This window comes from Ranitomeya imitator, chromosome 3, assembly GCF_032444005.1.
Source record: "Ranitomeya imitator isolate aRanImi1 chromosome 3, aRanImi1.pri, whole genome shotgun sequence".
Classification (NCBI taxonomy): Eukaryota; Metazoa; Chordata; class Amphibia; order Anura; family Dendrobatidae; genus Ranitomeya; species Ranitomeya imitator.
The window spans coordinates 760,954,583-760,978,306 of NC_091284.1; the positions used below are offsets into that span (position 1 = coordinate 760,954,583).

At 44.8% G+C, this 23,724-nt stretch overlaps 1 protein-coding gene across 1 annotated transcript in view; it reads right to left on the minus strand.

Annotated features, from left to right (window-relative positions):
- The window catches only part of LOC138671096 (cilia- and flagella-associated protein 337-like), a 262,921-nt gene that overhangs the window by 60,924 nt on the left and 178,273 nt on the right, over positions 1-23,724 (minus strand). The window contains exons 17-22 of the mRNA XM_069759005.1: positions 23,302-23,408; positions 19,888-19,967; positions 19,083-19,137; positions 7,682-7,727; positions 7,065-7,124; positions 2,101-2,263 (exon numbers count right to left, since the gene is read on the minus strand). Coding sequence (XP_069615106.1) covers positions 2,101-2,263; positions 7,065-7,124; positions 7,682-7,727; positions 19,083-19,137; positions 19,888-19,967; positions 23,302-23,408 — 511 coding nt within the window. The remainder of the gene's footprint in view (positions 1-2,100; positions 2,264-7,064; positions 7,125-7,681; positions 7,728-19,082; positions 19,138-19,887; positions 19,968-23,301; positions 23,409-23,724) is intronic.

A 23,724-nucleotide genomic window follows, 5' to 3' on the forward strand; every position in this document is an offset into this window, starting at 1 on the left:
AGGACACTGCACTGGGACTATAACAGGACACTGCACAGGGACTATAACAGGACACTGCACTGGGACTATAACAGGACACTGCACTGGGACTATAACAGGACACTGCACAGGGACTATAACAGGACACTGCACTGGGACTATAACAGGACACTGCACAGGGACTATAACAGGACACTGCACTGGGACTATAACAGGACACTGCACTGGGACTATAACAGGACACTGGACAGGGACTATAACAGGACACTGTTCAGGGACTATAACCAGACACTGCACAGGGACTATAACAGGACACTGCACTGGGACTGTAACAAGACACTGCACAGGGACTATAACAAGACACTGCACAGGGACTATAACAGGACACTGCACTGGGACTGTAACAGGACACTGCACTGGGACTATAACAGGACACTGCACTGGGACTATAACAGGACACTGCACAGGGACTATAACAGGACACTGTTCAGGGACTATAACCAGACACTGCACTGGGACTATAACAGGACACTGCACTGGGACTGTAACAAGACACTGCACAGGGACTATAACAAGACACTGCACAGGGACTATAACAGGACACTGGACAGGGACTATAACAGGACACTGCACAGGGACTATAACAGGACACTGCACTGGGACTATAGCAGGACACTGCACAGGGACTATAACAGGACACTGCACAGGGACTATAACCAGACACTGCACAGGGACTATAACAGGACACTGCACAGGGACTATAACAGGACACTGGACAGGGACTATAACAGGACACTGCACAGGGACTATAACAGGACACTGCACAGGGACTATAACAGGACACTGCACTGGGACTATAGCAGGACACTGCACAGGGACTATAACAGGACACTGCACAGGGACTATAACCAGACACTGCACAGGGACTATAACAGGACACTGCACAGGGACTATAACAGGACACTGCACAGGGATTATAACAGGACACTGCACAGGGACTATAACAGGACACTGCACTGGGACTATAGCAGGACACTGTACAGGGACTATAACAGGACACTGCACAGGGACTATAACAGGACACCGCACATGGACTATAACAGGACACCGCACAGAGACTATAACAGGACACAGCACAGGGACTATAACCAGACACTGCACTGGGACTATAGCAGGACACTGCACAGGGACTATAACAGGACACTGTACAGAAACTATAACAGGACACTGCACACGGACTATAACAGGACACTGCACAGGGACTATAACAGGACACTGCACAGGGACTATAACAGGACACTGCACAGGGACTATAACAGGACGCTGTCCAGGGACTATAACAGGACACTGTCCAGGGACTATAACAGGACACTGCACAGGGACTATAACAGGACACTGCACAGGGACTATAACAGGACACTGTCCAGGGACTATAACAGGACACTGTCCAGGGACTATAACAGGACACTGTACAGGGTCTATCCAAAACTGTTTAAAAATGTGAAATTGAACAAGACCAACATCTGGAGACTGAAAAGTAATTAAGTCAACTCCTCGTGTATTTTATATCGCAGACATGCTGGGTCCGTATCTTTTATCAGAATATGTCAAGTGACCCCATACACATTAGCCGGTTGGCCGAACCCATCGATATCAGCAGGATCAGGCGACAGTCTAATGTCTATGTGGGGCGTTTAGTGCTCAATTTCTCTGCAACACCATTACACGGTAGATTGGCATTACACAGTGCACACTGAAATCAATCAGTGGCTTATATGTGCAATGCAGGACAATGAATGCCCTCCAGATATAGAGAGCTTCCCTACCTCTCTGGTCAAGAGATAAGGATTCTGAAGTAGGGGTACAACCTCTTTAAATCTGTACATGTGTACTACTGCTGCTATTTCTGAGTCTAAGATATCCTATTGTAAAATAACTGGAATACAATGATTTACACCATTTTATATGATCACCTTTTAGTTAAATCAGAGAAATCTCCAGTATCACTATGCCGTCCATTTAGGTTTCTTACAACTGATGAATACATTAACTCCATTTTTTACATCAATAAAACTATGTATTACATTATTAAAGTCATCCTACTAGATGTTGAGCACCTACATTTCATTCCTGCAGAAGCGACATGAATGGATGCGTTTATTCGGCATTGTATGTGGCCCGAGATCATGTTCCAGATAATAATTTCTCCATCATAACTCGAGCTGGCAAGGAGATTAGGAGGATTTAGAGCTATACACAGAATGTCTTCCCGGTGACCTCGGACCTGCAGAAGTAAAAGGTACATTGAGCTCTGATGCTGAATCCTATCATCTCCAAGGTCGGCGCTGGGATCTGTTAAAAAAGCTCACAATCAATTGTGCCTCAACTCTCGTGACCCTTTTATTATTGCTTATTTCAAAATGGTACAATAAGCCCTGCCAAATCACATAGAAAAATACAGGACAAGAATTGACTAAAATCCTTTTATATTTTGTATGGCTTATGCACCATATACCTTCAAATAATGATGTTGTACATCACATCACAAATAAAATCCATTCTCCCTGCAATACCTCCCCCAACCACTTGGTGCGCTGTTATGAGGAAACATGCCGATTAGTGCAATAATCCAAGCTCTTAAAAGGGTTGTTTAGTTATTTCACATTTGGCCCTCGCCATTTCCGGGACCTGCTGATTGGAGGGGTGCTGGGTCTCGCACTTCCAACAATTTGATATTGATCCCTTACCCGGTCAAAAGTGTCCAGTTCTTGGTCTTATTTGAATCCCACGGCTCCCTTGAGTGGTTTCCCCCCCCCCCCATATGGTTACAGATGTTATTTGGTGCTAACTTTTATCATCTTCACCAAGGGGGAGTGGTTAACAGGATTCTATTCTTAAGGCTGCTCTCCATTGCCCCCGTGGTAGAGACCATAAAAAAGGGTCCATATCTCGGGAACCGTACTAGATTTTTAAAATACAACAACATTTCAAATTGTCTAAGGAGCAGTGGGAATAAAGAGCAAAAACTGGCCACTTTTGACTTGTGACAAAGTATAGAAAAAACAATTACATTTTTAATAAAGTCAGACACCAATGTGAAACATTGTACAAGAGGAAAAGTAAAATAGACTTTGATTTATACAGATCACGGTATATATCCTGGGTGGCCACATTGCAGGGCTTTTCTATATAATGCCAGACCACTTTACACTGAGTGTTGTAGATTTTTGACACTGTCAGAATGCCTTCTGCCAATTCTTCTTCCAGGGTGATATTTGACTACATAGATTTGCATAGGAAGTCACTGCTGCCTGTTCTCATGTATGTTTCTGTTAAAGGGGTGCTGTATTGTAGGGGCATTCGGACTGGCATATATATGCTGCATAAGAACAAATACTAAGATTCATGCTGCTCATGGTTTGGGCAGCCTAAATCGAGTCACTGGTTGCCTTTAAGGGTGTGGCTCTTGTGTATTGGCAGATAGCTATTACGGCTAGGAGAGTTGCATATGTTCTACGATCCGAGTGTAAGGGTGTAACAGAGACTGTCGTGTTTCTGCCCCTGAAGACAATAATTGCGCAAAGTGAATAGTATCATGCATTTTTGTACATGTATTGTGATATGTGAAGTGTGAACTATGTCATAAGGTTTTAATGGTGCTGCTGTGTAGGTACTGTAAAGGTAATGCCTAGTATAAGGTACACTCCAGCATCAGGGGTTAAACATAATATAAAACACAGTTTAATGTATACTATTAGAAGATAGTGACTGTAGTTAAGTAGTGATGTTAGAATGTAGGTGAAAGGTTAGATCTGCCCAGCAACAGATTGTAGGGACAGATATAGTGAAGTGTTTGCTCTAGCCCACAGTGGGAGGGGTTAGGGACAGTAAAAAGAAGATTGTGTAGCACCTACATTTATGCCTGCAGTCCCACTCTCCCTGCACGCCAAGGCTCCCTTCCTGCTCCGTCTATTGCTGTCCGGGGTGTATGCACTCCTAGCAGGTCTCCAGGCACTGTGTTTAGAGCATGTGCGTGCACACTTCCTCTTAAAGGGGCCGTGGGCGTTCCTCTAAAGTGTCCCCAGCCAATAGCTGGTAGTCTCTTACTATTTAAAGCGTCTCCTCCAACATGGAGGTGCCTGGGCAATGTTGTGAGTTTGCTCCTAACACGCTTGTCAGTTCTCAGGTCCCAGTACTTGCATCTCAGCCTGCTGCACCCGCCAGTGCTTCCTTCAATGGCAGCCAAGTCTGTTGCACCTGCCAGAGCTTTCCTCAATGGCAGATGAGCCAGCTGCACCCGTCAGTGCTTTCCTCAATGGCAGCCGAGCCAGCTGCGCCCACCAGTTCTCACCTCAATGGTAGCCAAGCCAGCTGCACCTGCTAGTGCTTTCCTCAATGGCAGCCGAGCCAGCTGCACCCACTAGTGCTTTCCTCAATGGCAGCCGAGCCAGCTGCACCTGCCAGTGCTTACCACAATGGCGGCCGAGCCAGCTACACCCGCCAATGCTCACCTCAATGGCAGACAAGCCAGCTGCACCCGCCAGTGCTCACCTCAACGGGAGCCGAGATAGCTGCACCTGCCAGTGCTCATCTCTCCATCAGACTGTCCTGTCTGCACCTGTGGTTCCTGTCATCTTCTCTGCCTGCCTGCATCTGTTGGAGATTCCCCCGGGCCATCCAAGCTACCCGTTCCTAGGGGTCAGCTGCCATCTACCCAAGGTCAGTCCTGACATAGCACCTGGATCACCTCCCTTGTCTCTCCACAGGCCACAGTGTCGTTAGCTGCTGCATGTCCGTAGTTGGATTGGGTGAGGCTCCTAGTCACGTCCCTCCAGGTCTTCCTTGGGTTTTGGCACAGTGGTTCCACCACCCAGCCCATTACAGATTTCTTTCTGTTTCTAGAGGAGTGTTTGTTTGCTAAGTGACAAGGTGAACTTCCAGGTGCAGTGGGCTGACAGCAGAAGCCAGTGCAAAGTGTTCTGGGTGGTATGAAACCTTACAAGACTCCCTGTGGACATGTCTGTAACATCCAGAACCTACGGCTCAAATCAGGAGCTATGGAGAGCGCCTTAACCTCTTCAGTACAGAGGAAAATGGACGTGGAACCGCATGAAGGAAAGGTAACGGATCCTGGATATACTGCGAGACTGAATGTGAAATCCCTGACGCTGACAGGATCAGTGGATGTAGATATAGTTCAGGAAGAACAAAAAGTAAAGCGGGAAATCTACTAGATTACTGAAACAAGAAACAGAGGGTGCTGTGCCTGATACTCTAAGTTACAATCTGATGTACCGTACTTGAACTGCCCAGTATACTTTTGAATGTTGAAATGAACCGAGTGTCCCCTGATCTTTGTGTTGCTGTTCCTGAAGATGGAGACCAGAGGACAGTGGAAGTCTGCAAGTGAGTGCAACACACCCTCCCTTAGACAGCACACTGGGACATGATTTCCCTGTACAGTATAAAGTGCCAGGGAGTCTCAAAGCAGTAGCTCAAACATAGCTACCGCCTTCTGCCACCTTGCATAAGTACAGACCACAATGTCCAGGTGGCCACGAGTCTCCTAACATGAATTTAACAGTCTCAAAAACATATATGGGGTTGGTGAGTGGACCTGTGGACCTGTGGCTGGTTTGGACTTGGGCAGTGTATGTCACATGTATGTCACTATTCACCCTTGGTATATCTGATGGTAGGCAAAGGTCAAAATCATCCAATGGATTTTTCAGTATTTGGAAACATTTTCTTGGTATGTATACCCTATGACAAACCTTTCATACCTTAATAAGGATTATAGTAGCATGTTTTTTTATGTTTCTGAGGGATTTAATTTGCCAAATTGTGCTCTTATGCTACCAAACGTACTTTAGGCGAGGGCGTACCAAAAGGAGTGGAAGAGATACAGTCCAACTAAGTCCTCTCTTCCACATAATAAAATACCATTATTAAAAACTAGATGGCAGCCCGATTCTAAAGAATCGGGAGTCTAGAATCCATATATACTTTATTTATTCAAATGTAAGAATAATACAATTAATAAATAATAGTAAGAAAGAACAAAAATAATAGGCAGTATATGGAGAAAACACCAAACAAAAGTTCAAAATTGGTGTGAAAATGTCACTGAACCACTTCACAACTAAATATATATAGTTTTGGTAAATGGTATTATCATTTTTTTTACGAAATTCGGCAGGAGCTTGAAGAGCAACGTCACTGGGCCCGCCTCCACGCAGTAGAAACTTGCTGTGAGGTAAAAATTCAAAAATCACACGAAAATGGCGGGCGGAGTGTGTCACAGTACGGCACGTTTCTGATTGGTCGCTCGCAGCAGGCGGCAACCAATCAGACACTGGACACTGTTGACGTCACTTATCTCCGGACATTAGCTCCGGACATTAGCTCCGGACATTAGCTCCGGACATTATCTCCGCACATTAGCTCCGGACATTAGCTCCGGACAAAGCCACGGAAGTTGGCAGAAATTGCAGGAAGTAGTATTCTAGGCAATTAATCTCCGGACATTAGCTCCGGACATTAGCTCCGGACATTAGCTCCGGACATTAGCTCCGGACAAAGCCACGGAAGTTGGCACAAATTGCAGGAAGTAGTATTCTAGGCAATTATATATTAGATAGCACATCACAGCTGCAGGGGCCCTTATACAGCTCAAGTTACTCCTATGTTTCAATGAGCTCATACACATGAAATATATATTGCACATGTTGGAGAAACGTAGCTATTTTGGTGGACTTGGCCAACCAACTTTATCAAACATTTTGAAATTCTTCATTCGCAGAGGAGATTCATCAGTACAACATTGGGGAGGAAAGAATAACTGGCGACTGAATGAGTGTTCAGCCATATCTAAAGTGTGTGGGTAGCTTTATGCAATGTTAACAGCTGTCAACAAACTCCCAAATCTCATTACAAAGTCAAGGGGGTTGATCAGGATTAGTTGGGATCCATTTCAAAACAGATACGCTATTGCTGGATCTTTGTTTATGTAGAAAAGACATACTACTACTAGCATGAACAGAACTTTTTTCTATTTATCAACTTGTTTTTGCAGGTCGGCTTACCAAATCATCCGGCCAGCCTGGCTGTGGCTCTTGGAAGTGATGAAGATCATCATTGGAATCCTGAGGAACAAACAATCAATTTCTGGAGAATGCAAAACATTAATATATAAACCATGCCAAAAAAAACAACAACACTGACAACAAAAATATATATGAATGAGAACATAATATAAAATTGGGAGAATTACACTAAGAAACCCAACAAAGGGTAAATAGTACAAATTCAAGACATTAAATTATTTTGTAAGCTACGATAGACCACCGGGTAACATATCATGTGCATGCATAAGCACTAGGGTAGGAGACTATGAATACTTTCAAAGAAATGGCTTAATGCTCTATAATATAAGAGGCAAACCGCCATCTGATATTGAATGGAAAACAAAATCAACCAGGCACAAAAGAAGATCAGAGAGCTAGCAAAACAATCAGAAATGAATCATGGAAGAAGGATATCTATGCAGACTCTGTGGCAGTAGAACATCCTGATGCATGTTTCGCTAAGCTTGATCAGGGGGGATTATTATATAACTATATTCCATATTATATCATAAAGCACTGCCATGGTTATGTTGTTATAAATATTCTAACTGATAAATGTAGAGCAACATACTCACAATAAACATATTTATTCTTCTGTCCCAACCAACGGCAATAATATATCTGGAATAATAAAAAAGGTGCAAGTTATTCTAATGATTGTTGTCAAGTTACTTGGTTAAAGGAGGAGAGGTTATGAAATGACAGGAGAGCTAATCATAAAACGATCTGGGGTAAGCCTGGTTCTGGTCTTCCGTATTTCTTTATAAACTCTTTTGTTGCTCGGCAGCTTTGTTGAAGCTATAGATTTGTCTTCTGTGGCCAAATTTACAGGATAAGTTAATAGTAATTAACAATTACTATTTCTATAATGTATTAGATCAATTATCAGTTTAGAGATCTAGTTGTGTTTTTATATTTTTTTTCCTATTCTTTTCAATACTGAAAACACATGTGTGGTGGGGTTTTGGCTTTGTTGACTGTTATAAATATAATTGTAAAATATAGGAAGTTGATGCTTAACTTTGGCTGAGACCCCCTACTTCCCTCTTTTGCAAACAGGTACTTAAAGTTGGTCATCTGATAGATTACAGACACAAATTCCACTCTCCAGCTTGTCTAAGAATGCAGAAGGTGACAGATTTATGGCCCTTGCCTCCCTAACTGCACAGTACTTCAAACACATTTATGTGAATTTATGAGTATTGAGGGTTTTTTCATGAATACACAGGGTTCTACAGTTATGTGTCATATTTTCGGAGTCGTGGCAAACCTAATGCATTGTCTTGTGTCACTGGGTGGTCACAGTAACACTTCCAAATGATTATTGGGCAGAGGGATGACAATATGCATACCATGTTTCCTCTCTATGAATAGATACAATTGTGATAGGAAACATGACAGTAATATCTCCTTCCTGGGACCACGGATCCCATAATTTGTAGGTGTCACTTGTGTTAATAATAGCTAATACCAAACTATAATCTTCATCTTGATCCTATTTTGTAACATCTTGTATATTTTTATAAATACTGCCTACTTTTCAGATTAAACATATAACATTTAATAGCTCCATACCTCTTCCACTACAAACTGCACCCCTGAAGCGATACGCCATTGGTAATGGATGTTCAATCGGCAGGTATACACGAGAGGTGGTGGCAGATAGTTCCTTTAATTATTGTAGTGTTGGCAGTATTGGAGTATATACATATTCCCTGCTTTGGAATCGGATGTGAATAAACTAGACACTCACTGTGTGAGTTCCCCAATAACTGGCCTGGTAGTGGAAACAGACGCGGCTTTGTGCATCACTCATCAGTCGATTGCCTAATTGTCCTGACGATTGGAGGCAGTGGAGTGTTATACCCTGACATATTGGCAACAGAGGTGGGATCTACATGAGCTCTTTGGTGTTCTCCTTGACAAATTGGTACCAACCGCTAGATCTGTGTGTTTCCCACTGTTGGGTTCTTGACATTGACTATTGTACATCTGCCCGACAAAAGCAATGTAACTTGTCCAAACTGTCAATGAAGCAAGAGGCCATGGCATACACTGTTTCTCATTCGGAATGCATAGTTTTCCGCTGTTCATTGGGGTGATGAAAGCTACAGTAAGTCTCTGGAAAGTGGAGAGGCACCCGATGATACCGGATGGAAACGTGATTGCAAATTGACATAGCAAAATTGCAGTATAAATGTTACTAGTGTACATAGCCTGTGGAGAGAAAACATTAAATAAACCAAAAAATAGACTGAAACTTTGCTCTGATGGGACAGAGATATCCCCCTACATGCATATCTAACACGGAACATGTGTACTGGTCCGGAACTAGATAACTAGAAGGTCTCAGAAATCTATACCTGGAGGAATGGTAAAACAAATTCTACAGCGCGGTACAGCGCGAAGCGGCCGCCGTCAGCACCTGCTATCACATGCTCCTATCCTCACTCTCCCGGCCATGAATTTTAACTGAGATTTAATAAAGGATGGAATTTTGAAGATCGGCGAGTGCTATCCCTTTTCTTCTATAACCGTGGAGTGGATCTACATGTTTCTTCTGGAGGAGCACCCGAGATCTTAAGGTATAGTGTGTCATTGAACTGTACACCTGACAGATATAGGCCTAGCGGTGTCAGCGGTGCCGTCTGCTTTTTTCTTTTGAAATGGTGCTTTTCAGAAAGATACATTAACCATCACTTTAAGGGCAGTGAGAGCAACTGAATGGGTGGTGCTGAACAGATTACTTTGTACTTCAGCAACCCCTTGGAGGGAAATTTCTCGGAACCAACACAGAAGCAGGTAGAAAAGGTCAGCAGACCTACATATGCAATGCCACAGGATAAAAAGGGAGAAAAATTGCAGTATCTAGGATAAAAACACTATATTGAAAAAATTATATATTAAAAGGTCACAAGTCCGGTAACTGGGAATTACAGGCAAAAGCGTTTCAGACTGCTGTCTTTAATCATTAATGACGGCAGTCTGAAACACTTTGCCTGTAATTCCCGGTTACCGGACTTGTGAAATATTAATATATATTTTTTCAATAAAGAGTGCTTTTTTTAAGATCTAAGAAACTGGAATTTCCCTCGACTTAGAAACAGTCTCAATCCGAGCTATGACTCCTGCAGGAGAGGAAAAGCATCTCCACCTTTGTCTGTCTTCATCGGATGTAGGATTGCATCCCAATCTAAAAAGTATATGAATTTTGCTAGTGCAGGTCTGGGGCTTCCCAAAGGGGGGCTCAGTCTTGTTGGAACTCAATGAGCTTGCTTTGTAGCAAAGGAGAAGAAAGTAGAAGGCTCCATTCAGGAGCAGACATACCATTGGTGCAACCTGTGTAGCCATACAAGGGCCCAAGAAGCAACGGGGGGGCTACTTCGACCTCAAAAGCAGCAAGTAACTTCTGTCGCAGTCACATTATTATTGGACTGTTAAGGGCCCACATACTGTTCTTTCACAGGGGCCCTTTTCTGTCTGTGTCTGCCCCTGTTTTCAGAATACTCTTCAGCTATGTTTCCAAGAATCCAACCGCATCTGTGATTTCAGTTCTCCCCAGAAGACCCACCAGGCGGATATTCTTTAGTCTCAGGCCATTCTCCAGTTCAACCACTTGATCCTGTGATGCAACTTTTTGGCATTTTGTAGTTTCCTATTTGGGCAATGAGAAATCCTTGAGCCTGCTCAAAGTTCAAAATCATTCTCTTCACCTTGAGGAGGATTACTTTGATTTTTTATTTTCATGTTAATAAATGGTTAAAAGAGGGTAATTGTCGGGGAATGATTTGTACAATTGAAGGACTTTTCTCTTTGTGTATCTTTATTACGGTACTTTTGACTACGGGGTTAGTAATGGGGGCGTCTGATGGCAGTGGACATTACACAGCACAGTCCATGGTTGCCGCAAGATAGGGGAAGTACCAAGCAAGGTCCGAACAGACAACCAAAGCAGAGAAAGAGCCTAGTACAGGCAGAGAGCAGGATGTTCACAGCAGGCTCAGCTGTCTCTACATGGTCCCAAAGCTATCCAGAGAAAGGGGTTGGAATTGGATGACAACAGACAGGGCCGTATTTGCCACTAGGCACTTGAGGGCACATGCCTAGGGTGGGGACAGGCGGGGGGGCGGCACCTCAGCAAGGTTGTTTTTTTTTTTTTTCTTTTTTTTTTTTTAATACTTGTCCTGTGCGTCCCTTCCTGAAGACAGGGGGCGGCAGAGCGGCAGCCAGAATACGTGGTGCTGGTGCCGACTCTCCCTACTCCCCCTGCTGAGACACAGTGATGCCCCTGCTCACAGCCTCACTGGTGCCCGGCCGGAAGGTGACTGTGACTGCTGCTGAGATGGAGCAGCGGCGTCCTGTGTCCCGACCCTGGGTCCAGTCCTGGACTCACATTGCTGGCCTGGAGGACTCGCAGTAGAGCAGTACATACACAGTAAGTAGTGTACCATCTCTGTAATGATCTCCCCTCCTGGCTCCTGCCCGTGCGCTGCCTGCTGCACGGCTCTGTCTGTGACTCACCTCACGGTCCTCAGCCTCGTTTCTGCCTGCAGTGCCTGAGGCTGGAGGAGCCGTGCAAACACAGCAGCCTTTGAATGTTTGCTGTATGTTTGATCTTTGCTCCTGGCAGACGGATCCAGAGAGTGAGTGGTGGGGGTGGGGTATAATACACCCCCACTCACTCTATCTGGGTTCTGGCAGCAAACATTGCCAGTGCTGGTGTGTGTGGCTGTATGTATGTGAGTGTGTGCGCGGAGCTGCATGTACAGTATGTGTGTGTCTGTGCGGTGCTGTATGTGTGGGGCTGTATGTCAGTGTGCGGGCAGCGGAGCTGCATGTGTGTGTGCGTGGGCAGCGGAGCTGTGTGTGTGTGTGTGCGCGGAGCTGTATGTACAGTGTGTGTGTGTGTCTCTGCGGTGCTGTATGTGTGTGTGTGCGCGGGCAGCGGAGCTGTATGTCTGTCTGTGTGTGTGCGCGGAGCTGTATGTACAGTATGTGTGTGTCTCTGCGGTGCTGTATGTGTGGGGCTGTATGTGAGTGTGCGGGCAGCGGAGCTGTGTGTGCGCGGACAGCGGAGCTGTATGTCTGTCTGTGTGTGTGCGCGGAGCTGTATGTACAGTATGTGTGTGTCTGCGGTGCTGTATGTGTGGGGCTGTATGTGAGTGTGCGGGCAGCGGAGCTGTATGTCTGTGTGTGTGCGTGGAGCTGTATGTACAGTATGCGTGTGTGGTGCTGTATGTGTGGGGCTGTATGTGAGTGTGCAGGCAGCGGAGCAGTATGTGTGTGTGCGCGGGCAGCGGAGCTGTATGTCTGTCTGTGTGTGTGCGCGGAGCTGTATGTTCAGTATGCGTGTGTGGTGCTGTATGTGTGGGGCTGTATGTGAGTGTGCAGGCAGCGGAGCTGTATGTGTGTGTGCGCGGGCAGCGGAGCTGTATGTCTGTGTGCGTACGCGGAGCTCTATGTACAGTATGTGTGTGTCTGTGCGGTGCTGTATGTGTGGGGCTGTATGTGAGTGTGCGGGCAGCGGAGCTGTATTTGTGTGTGCGCGGGCAGCGGAGCTGTATGTCTGTGTGTGTGTGTGCGCAGAGCTGTATGTACAGTATGTGTGTGTCTGTGCGGTGCTGTATGTGTGGGGCTGTATGTGAGTGTGCGGGCAGCGGAGCTGTATGTGTGTGTGCGCGGGCAGCGGAGCTGTATGTCTGTGTGTGTGTGCGCGGAGCTGTATGTATGTGTCTGTGCGGTGCTGTATGTGTGTGTGTGTGCGGAGCTCTGTGTGTGGGTGCGCGGAGCTGTATGTATGTGTGTGTCTGTGGGGTGCTGTATGTGTGTGTGTGTGGAGCTGTTAGTGCCAGTGTGTCGCCCCATCCCAAACCAACTTTTTACTATTGATGCTGCCTATGCAGAATCAATAGTAAAAAGATATAATGTTAAAAATAATTAAAAAAATTGAAAATTGTGCTATTCTCACCTTCCGCCATCCACCGATGCACGCGATGTTGCCGCCAGTTTCCGTTCCCAGTGATGCATTGTGAAATTACCCAGATGACTTAGCGGTCTAGACCGTTAAGTCATCTGGGTAATTTCGCAATACAGTACAGCTTCGGTGGACGCCGGAGGGTGAGTATATAACTATTTTTTATTTTAATTCAGGGATATGGTGCCGACACTGCTATATACTACATTGGCTGTGTTATATACTACGTGGGCTGTGTTATATACTGCGTGGGTTGTGTTATACACTGCCTGGCTGTGTTATATACTACGTGGGCAGTGTCATATACTATGTGGGCAGTGATATACAGTATACTACGTGGGCAGTGTTATATACTACGTGGGCTGTGTTATATACTGTCTGGCTGCTATATACTACGTGGGCAGTCTTATATACTGCGTGGGCTGAGTTTTTATACTGTGTGGGCTGTGTTTTTATACTGCGTGGGCTGTTTTTATACTGCGTGGGCTGTGTTTTATACTACGTGGGCTGTGTTATATACTATGTGGGCTGTGTTATATACTGCCTGACTGCTATATACTACGTGGGCAGTCTTATATACTGCGTGGGCAGTCTTATATACTGCGTGGGCTGTGTTTTTACACTGCGTGGGCTGTGTGTTTATACTGCGTGGGCTGTGTTTTTATACTGCGTGGGCTGTGTTATATACTACGTGGGCAGTGTTATATTCTACGTTTTCTGTGTTATATACTGCCTGGCTGCTATACACTACGTGGGCAGTCTTATATACTGCGCGGGCTGTGTTTTTATACTTCGTGGGCTGTGTTTCATACTGCGTGGGCTGTGTTATATACTACGTGTGCATATACTGCCTGGCTGCTATATACTATGTGGGCAGTGATATATACTACGTGGGCAGTGATATCTACTACTTGGGCAGTGATATCTACTACGTGGGCAGTGATATATACTACGTGGGCAGTGATATATACTACGTGGGCAGTGATATATACTACGTGGGCTGTGCTATATACTGCGTGGGCTGTGTTATATACTGCGTGGGCTGTGCTATATATTACATGGGCTGTGTTATATACTGCGTGGGCTGTGCTGTATACTACGTAGCTGTGCTATGTACTACATGGCTGTGTTATATACTATATAATACGGCACTGAGGGGTTATAGAGCTGGAGTAACAGATCTAATCCCTCATTTGCATATGTATGCAAACCGATTTCTGTTGAATTGACTGAACATGTAAAAATATTGCTGGAATTGTCTTTGAAAGAGCTACATAGGCATATACATAGATTTGGACCCCTTACTGATTCCCTATGGGACTTGCGAACATGTGCAGCACTTGCGGTTTTACACTTACGATGAGACAAAAAAACACTGCTAGCAGCGTTTTTTTTCCGTTGCTGCAAGTACCGCATTTACCGGATCGCGGCAAAACGGCATGTGCGGCACATGTCCACAAGTCCCACAGGGAATGAATGAGACCGAATGCAGTGTTGCCGTAAGTGATGCGTTACATGGCAGATGCAGAAAAACTGCCGGATCTGCCGCGAATGGTAAAAATCGCTGATGTGAAAGTAGCCTAAGTTACTGCTGACAGTGTCTGCATTTTTCATACTCACCAATGAGGGAGGCAGCACGAAAAGTGCCTAGGGCAGCAGAAACTCTAAATACGGCCCTGACAACAGAGCTGAAAAATTATAATTACAAACACTTCCATATGTCATTTCACAGCACTCAGTGTGGGAGCATGGTGTCACGCACAGTGTAGGACAGACTAAGTGCAACACGAAGGGATAAGGGAAAGGGAACCAAACACTATTCAAGAGGGGAGTGGAGACTCCTAGACAGATCTAACGTCACCCTGTCTGCCCTATCGTCCCTATACAGTTTCCGCACCTATCGCCGAGCAAGATACCTAATCCCTACCTGACCCTGGCAATAATCCCTGCCATGGGAAGGACAGGATGCACTCGTCAATCCCCACCACAGCTAAAGACAGCTAGGATACACAAAACAAGGGGAAACTTAGCTTGAGTAGACTCAGAGAGAAACACCAAAGGATGCTAGCCGACTGCTGCAACTCCAAGCCTCAACAGGGAAGTGCAAAAAGAAAATATCACCCGCAACTCCCAACAGGAAGTTGGAAGTTATAAACACCCAGATCCAGGTGTGACCATTAGAGCCAGGAGAGGGGACCACTTGATTCTAGGGTGAGAAGGACCAGGTAGAAGTCTGCAAAGCAAACTGCTGAGACCCTCTGCAGCCAGATGCAGTGCAATGGTCTGCACCCTCTGACACATCCGTGACACATTGTGTGATGAGATCTGGAAGAGATTTGTTGTATCTCAACACAGGAGCACAAACATTAGTAATGAGATGAGAGTCTGTTCTCTTCTCCCCTGCACGATGCTGCCTGCTTATGACTGGTCATCCTTATGCAGGGGAAGAAGTACATGCCACCAGGACTGTGTCCTTTTTAGGGCATGATCAGATATCAAAGTCAAACATCAGACTAAAGGTACCTTCACACATAACGATATTGTTAACGATATCGTTGCTTTTTGTGACGTAGCAACGATATCGTTAATAAAATCGCTATGTGTGACAGCGACCAACGATCAGACCCCTGCTGGGAGATCGTTGGTCGCTGAATAAAGTCCAGAACTTTATTTCGTCGCTGGATCTCCCGTGGACATCGCTGGATCGGCGTGTGTGACACCGATCCAGCGATGTCTTCACTGGTAACCAGGGTAAACATCGGGTAACTAAGCGCAGGGCCGCGCTTAGTAACCCGATGTTTACCCTGGTTACCATCCTAAAAGTAAAAAAAACAAACAGTACATACTTACCTACCGCTGTCTGTCCTCCAGCGCTGCGCTCTGCGTCTCTGCACTCCTCCTGTACTGTCTGTGAGCCGGAAAGCAGGGCGGTGACGTCACCGCTCTGCTTTCCGGCTCCCAGCCAGTACAGGAGGAGTGCAGAGAAGCAGAGCGCAGCGCTGGAGGACAGACGGCTGTAGGTAAGTATCTAGTGTTTTTTTTTTTTTACTTTTAGCATAGTAACCAGGGTAAACATCGGGTTACTAAGCGCGGCCCTGCGCTTAGTTACCCGATGTTTACCCTGGTTACCGGCATCGTTGGTCGCTGGAGAGCGGTCTGTGTGACAGCTCTCCAGCTACCAAACAGCGACGATACAGCGATCCGGATCGTTGTCGGTATCGCTGCAGCGTCGCTTAATGTGAAGGGGCCTTAATGTCAGTTTGAGGCTAAATACCCTGTCTGAGAACTGAATCTGATATCTGAATCTGACATATGAATCTGACATCTTAATTTGTTATCTGAATTTGACATCTGAATCTGAGATTTGAATCTGGCACGTGACTTAGATACCTGGCCCTTTCACGTGACTTTGACATGTGACCTTGACAAGGTGACTTTGATATCTGACTTTGACATATGACTTTGAGTTTCTGATTCAGATGTCAAAGTTAGATGTCAGTCACATATCAGATTCAGTAGTCAGATGTCAAAGTCAGATGTCAAAGTCAGTCAGTTTTCAGACAGGGTATTTAAACTCAAACTGACATTATTCTGATGTTTGACTTTGATTTCTGATCATGTCCTAAAAAGGACAATGTACACCATAGACAAACCTTTGGTAATGTTCAGCTGAATTATAACAAATTATAACCTAAACATTACAAAACTAATATCTCCTCAAGAGATATGAGACAAGGTTAATAAAAACTGCATTGTGCTCAGCTCTGCAACCACTATTCCATGATGTGGGCAGATTACATGCTGAGACTTATGAAAGCTCTTCTTTAGTAGAACTCTGCTCTATTTTTCAACTTAAATAAAATGTTATGTTTTATACTATTTCAATAAAAATATAATAAAAATATTGAAGTCATAGTGCAGTAATGTCCTGTGTGAAGTAACAGTAATGTCACAGGGCAAGGTTGAAACACAGGGATGCTACATACAGTACAAGGATTACAAACAGTGGAATTCATAGGGAAACGGTTACAACAAATTATGATGTCATTTGTCAAATTATGATGCTTTTCCAAGCATGGCCAAAAAAAATAATCATAATGTATACCACAAAAGAGGACTGGAGCACATTTCCTACACTGGTTCACAGCAGCTGGAAGATGCGTCAAACTCAGGAGACATTGCAGAGTGTCACGCACGCGCCCAGACTGGTTGGCGCGGGCATACGGGGGTGTGGCCCCACTGGACCACAGACCAAACTTCCCTGGAAGGGGCGTGACTAAGTAGCTTCCTAGGTGTTCGCTGGAGCCTCTGATGGTGAGGTCAGACTTGTGCAATAGGAAGCTACCAGGTGCCACTCCAGGGTGATGTCTGGCTGTGGCTGCTGATCCCACTAAGGAACACCAGGATTGGTGCGGGCATTAGGCAGGACTGGCAGAAGAGCACGGCTGGAACACAGACGAGTAGGCTGGCACGGCTGAGACAGGGCTGGCAGAGACACGGCAGAGAACTCAGGGCTGGCAGAGACACGGCAGGAAACAGGACTGGCTAGGACAGCAGGAACACAGGACTGGAAGGCAGGGCAGGAACGGCAGGAATGGCAGGAACACAGGATTGGGAGGCACTGCAGAGAACACAGGACTGGAAGGCAGGGCAGGAATGGCAGGACTGGCAGGAACACAGGATACACAGGACTGGTTGATGTGGTGTATGAATCAGGCTGCACTCAGATGACACCCGAGTGCAGTCCTATTGTGAGAGTGATGATGGAACAGGTAGGGACCTGTACACACAGAAGATGCAGGTACGGAAACAAGCCAGAAGGAAAGGAGAATGAAGGAACAGGTAGGGACCTGTTCACACAGGAGGTGCAGGAAAGGAAACAAGCAGAAAGGAATGAGGTATGAAGAAACAGGTAGGGACCTGTTCACACAGGTGGACCAAGTAACAAGTAGAAGGTGGAACTAAGAAAAGAGAAGGAGAAGGCAGAGCCAAGGGCGGAGACGCTGGAGGCGGAGCCAAGAGCGGAGACGCTGGAGGCAGAGCCAAGAGCGGAGACGCTGGAGGCGGAGCCAAGAGCGGAGACGCTGGAGGTGGAGCCATGAGCGGAGACGCTGGAGGCGGAGCCAAGAGCAGAGACACTGGAGGCGGAGCCAAGAGCGGAGACGCTGGAGGCGGAGCCAAGAGCAGAGACGGAGCCAAGTGCAGAAACACAGGAGGCGGAGCCAGATAGTACCGCAAAGAGCGGAGCCAGATAGAACCGCAAAGAGCGGAGCCACAGAGCAAAGCCAGAGAGTGCGAAGCAAAGTCTGAGTGCAGAGCCGCAAGAGTGCGGAGTGTAAGCAAACAGAAAACACAAGGAAAGAAAGCAGGGAAGGAAGCCACAGACAAGGAGACCGAGAAAAGACAAAGTACAGACAAGGCAATAGAACAAGACACTGGGACAAAGACACAGGGACCAGGATATTCTGCCTCCTGGAGGGCGGACTACAAGAACAAGGCAAAAGCAAAGAGAAAAGCTCAGAGGGAGTAACTCAGAGCAAGGCCAGGCAAACTCAGCAGCTAAACACTAACTGAGCTAACATATTGCACAGGCCCGGACCACAGGGTGGAGCTGCACTATATACAGGAGGCCTCTTGGTAATTGGTCAGGAACTGATTAGACAGATGCACCTGATTCCTATAAGAACCAGAGAGTTCAGGCGCCGGCCCCCTATACACATAGCCATGAGGCATGCAGAGAGCAGAGACACAGAACATGGAGCTGGCAAGAAACAGAAACCACATCATGGCCTGGAGCAGTGGGTAAGATTGTGTGAGAGATGTGAGGCCATGCTGTGATGCCAGCAGAGTTGTTACACAGAGCTCTTAATACATTGGGCACATCCTACGCCAGTACACCCTTCATCAAGACCGGTATACAATACTCCAGTCTCGTAAAATCGAGGGGTGAGCTAAATTATGTCAGTTTACCAGAAATAATATTGTAAAAATTAGTATCTTACTTGTTCCTATTAATTTCCACATATGTGCAGTCACAGACCTCATCAGCCTTGTTTTCTGTGAAATTAAAGAATAAAGCTATATTATGATAAATATATTACAGAGTATTACAGTGCCTTTACAACCATGTCTTTAAATTTCACATTCGTGCCGACAGGTACTCTTTAAATATCTTAATTTGGTGGGGATAATATGGGGTTTTACAGAGGTCACAAACAGCACCACTTGGGCTTCCATCATACAGACCCACATCTCCCAATACAGGTCCCGTATGTGTGCCTTATTGACGTGTTCTGGAACCCACAGACTGCATTTACAAATAGTGTTTAGGTGATATTATTATTATTATTCTTTATTATTATCATTATCTTTTTTGCTGTGTTTAAATGTTTGTTGCTAGTGAACAGGAATATATTACCATACTTCTTATTCATCCATAGATTTTAATTTTGGCTATACTTGTTTTTCTAAGATATCTTCAAGATTATCGTGCTCGAGGTGAGGCCTTTTTACTGTCAGCGTTTTATGTCTTTTATAATAATATCTTCATTCTTCACCTCTCTCCCATCTGAATTCATTACTTGTTCAGAATGAATGCTACCAAGGAATATAAGACTTTTCTTACTCTGTGGTTTTCCAGCCCCTTGTGTATCCCTGGATTATGCAGAAATGGTCTGGTAACTGAAGCATAAGGCGAGTGGGATCTTGTGGTCTCATCACAATACTAATTAGATAATATAGAACATACTTCGATCTACCTAAGTGAAGACAACATCAATAAAGATACAGTGAAATTGTGCCATTTACCTCTTTTTAGAGTGTGCACGCACTGGCCATTATTGTAATTCCAGATTTTCAGGCAGCCGTCTCTTCCTCCTGTGATTAGTCTAGGGAATGAAAATATCCACAGACAAAAGGCAATTTAGACTTGAAAAACTCGCTGATGCACACTGTGAACAAATTTCAGCTTGTATTGATACTTTTTATTAACTCTTCCACTTTTAAGAAAAATAGTGACCATCTATGTCCATCACACAGATAAACCAATAGCCTTATGTAATTATAGGGCCGCCTGACAGACGAATTATGGTATTCAAATGGAGCTTATTTGTTGCAGAAATCTCAGCAATGGAAAATCAGTTCAATTCATCTGAATGGGATTTTGGGGGAAAACTACAGGATATCAGCAAGACCTATTTAGAAGAATGGGTCAGTCACATAAATCTTTCCAATAACTCTGTCTTGAGTATATCAGATGCTCAGGATGTATTCAGTCATAAATATTTCTTGCTCGTGTTTTGCAGAAATCTCAGCAATGGAAAATCAGCTCAATTCATCTGAATGTGATTTTGGGGGGAAACTACGGGATATCAGCAAGATCTATTTAGAAGAATGGGTCAGTCACATATATCTTTACAATAACTCTGTCTTGAGTATATCAGATGCTCAGGATGCATTCAGTCAGACATATCTCTTGTCCATGTGTTGTCCGTATGTCAAATAGACAGCACTCAGAAACAATTTTAGCCTATTTGATAATTTTCTTGAGATATTTTCACACGTACATAAAGGGGAAAAAATTGCAGCATACATAGTCTGATCCAAATTATGGACCAAATTAAAACATGGAAGCTCCTGCACTCCTTCATAATGTGCGCCAGCACACGGATCCATAATATCAACAATTTGCGGACATGACTGGTCTGATAAATTAAACGGACCATGTGAACTTAGTAAAAAAGGTTGCAATATTATGGTTGTTTTAAAGTAGTCTTTGGTCTTATTCAGATGTCAGTTTTTTTTCTCGTACATTTAATCAGTATTCTGGATCAGAGTTTCATCAGTGTTTGTTCAATGTGCCTGTTTATACCATCAGTGATAGGCTATGTGCACATAATGTCTTTTTCAGGTGGAACCCGCCTGAAAAAGCACCCTATAAAATGAACAAAGTGCTCAGCAATGTCAAAGCGGCATTGTTGTGCACATGTTCTGTCTTATGTCACCGCTTCAAGGTTTGGAAATCCTGAAGCTGTTAAAAGAAGTGACCTGCTCATTCTTTGGACGACTCAAAAGCCATTTGCTCTCTCTATGTAAAATGTATAGAATGAAAGCCAGTGGCGGTGAAGATCAATGGTGAAGCTGTGTCAGGGAAACTGAAGTGGCTTCACCTGGGAAAACTCGGCAGTTGTACCACAGTTTTATTTACGCATATAGCCTTAAATCAGCTTTTCTTTTTTGCAAAAAAGCTGATGGAGATTTCTCAAGCTTCTCTTATCAAAAAGTTAGTGGAAAACAGACTAGGATGCAATCAATGTGCTATTGAGTACTTCACAGACCCGTAGCTGAATCACGGTCCTCCAAATGAGGCTTTAGGCAGAGCTACCTGACGACTATCAGTCACATGGATATTGTGCTAAAATCTTAGCTTTGATAAAGACTAGTTGGCCGGGGTCACACTTGCGAGTGCAATGCGAGAAATTCGCATCAATACTGGGCACTGCTGCCGGCACTCGGGACCGGAGCGTTCAGCTACATAGAGATACATGCAGCCAAACGCTCCGGGCCTGAGTGCCGGCGGCAGTGTGGATTTTGATGCGAGTTTCTTGCATTGCACTCGCAAGTGTGACCCCGGCCATAATCATATCCTCACGGGCTGCACTTATATAGTGCTGGGCACTGCAGCACTTCTAATCTAATAGTATGGGTGTCACCATCCCCTGTGTGTGACCTGTGCCCTATACAAGCCTTTTTTGTGTGCAATGTTAATTATTATTATTATTATTATACATTTTTATAGCGACATTTATTCCATGGCGCTTTACATGTGAATATGGGCAAATATAGACAAATACATTAAACATGAGCAAATAACAAGGCACACGGGTACATAAGGAGGGAGGACCCTGCCCGCGAGGGCTCACAGTCTGCAGGGGATGGGTGATGAAACACTAGGAGAGGGTAGGGCATGTTGTGCGGCGGTTCAGTAAGTTCAGGATCACTGCAGGCTGTAGGCTTGTCGGAAGAGGTGAGTCTTCAGGTTCTTTTTGAAGGTTTCTATGGTAGGCGAGATTCTGATGTGTTGGGGTAGAGAGTTCCAGAGTATGGGGGAAGCACGGGAGAAGTCTTGGATGCGGTTGTGGGAAGAAGAGATGAGACGGGAGTAGAGAAGGAGGTCTTCAGAGGATCGGAGGTTGCGTGTAGTTAGGTACCGGGAAACCATGTCACAGATGTATGGAGGAGACAGGTTGTGGATGGCTTTGTATGTCATTGTGAGGGTTTTGAACTGGAGTCTCTGGGCGATAGGAAGCCAGTGAAGGGCTTGACATAGGGGAGAGGCTGGGGAATAGTGGGGAGACAGGTATATTAGTCGGGCAGCAGAGTGTAGGATGGATTGGAGTGGTGCCAGAGTGCAAGAGGGGAGTCCAGAGATTAGGAGGTTGCAGTAGTCGAGGCGGGAGATGATAAGGGCATGCACTAGCGTTTTTGTGGTGTCGCGGTCAAGGAAAGCACGGATCTGGGAAATATTTTTGAGTTTGAGACATCAGGAGGAGGCAAGGGCTTGGATATGTGCTAAGCAATCACACCCTCCATGAATTGGTAGGCTGTGAGTGGTTGTCTCTTGAGTATTTTGCAGCTGTGTCGTCTCCATCTTTATTAAGTATTTTTGCTGCATCCTGAACATGTTTTAGCTTCTGAGACCTGGGTAGGTAAATACTGTTGTCCTTTTCTGCTGCGTTCTTGAATGTATGGGGGAATTTTAATTCTGCTTTCTGTCGCTTTGCTTTTAATTTTATCATATTTATTTAAAAAATGAGCTGACAGATCTTCTTTAAGTGAAATCCTTAATTGGACATTAACAATGACCTTCTCTAGATTGGGATCTCCAACCTCTGTTGTGCAGCTGCTGTGAATTCACTTCGATTGGGAATACTGAACAGAGCCGTTTCGACTGGTCCTATTTTTTCAACTCCTATAAAGTAGATGGTGAAAGCATTCTCTTTCCATTCCCAGTAGCCCCAAGACAGGGGTCCAGGACCCTAGACGTGCAATTCACATCAGCAGTAAGATTAGTTTTTTGAATTCCCATAAAGTGAAAAGCGATAGAAGTGACTGTGCAAACAATCGTCCATTCACAGTGGCCCTGATATAGGGGTTGGAGATCCTGATCTAGAGAGAGTTGTAAAGGTGAGAATTCTTAGAAGAGGAAAAGTAAAAACATACCGTCTACCGCTGGAATCAAATGTCATACAGGTGATCCCAGAACTTCCATGCGCGTCATTGAATTCAAACATTTGTTTCCCAGTCTCAAAATCCCAAACTCTCACAACCTGTAGAAAAACAAATACGTTCATATTAATTAATGTATATGCTGAGTAACAAAGTAGAAAAAGGAAACCTGAAACATTAATAAGGAATATTCATAACATACAGTGGCATGTAAAAGTTTGGGCACCCAAAAATTACTGCTATTATGGACATTTAAACAAGCTGAAGATAAGCGATCTCTAAAAGACCTAAAGTTAAAGATGACACATTTCCTTTGTATTTTAGACAATATATATTCATATTTTACATTTTAAAAATTACAAAAAGGAAAAAGGGCCGATGCAAATGTTTTGGCACCCTGCATGGTTAGTACCTAGT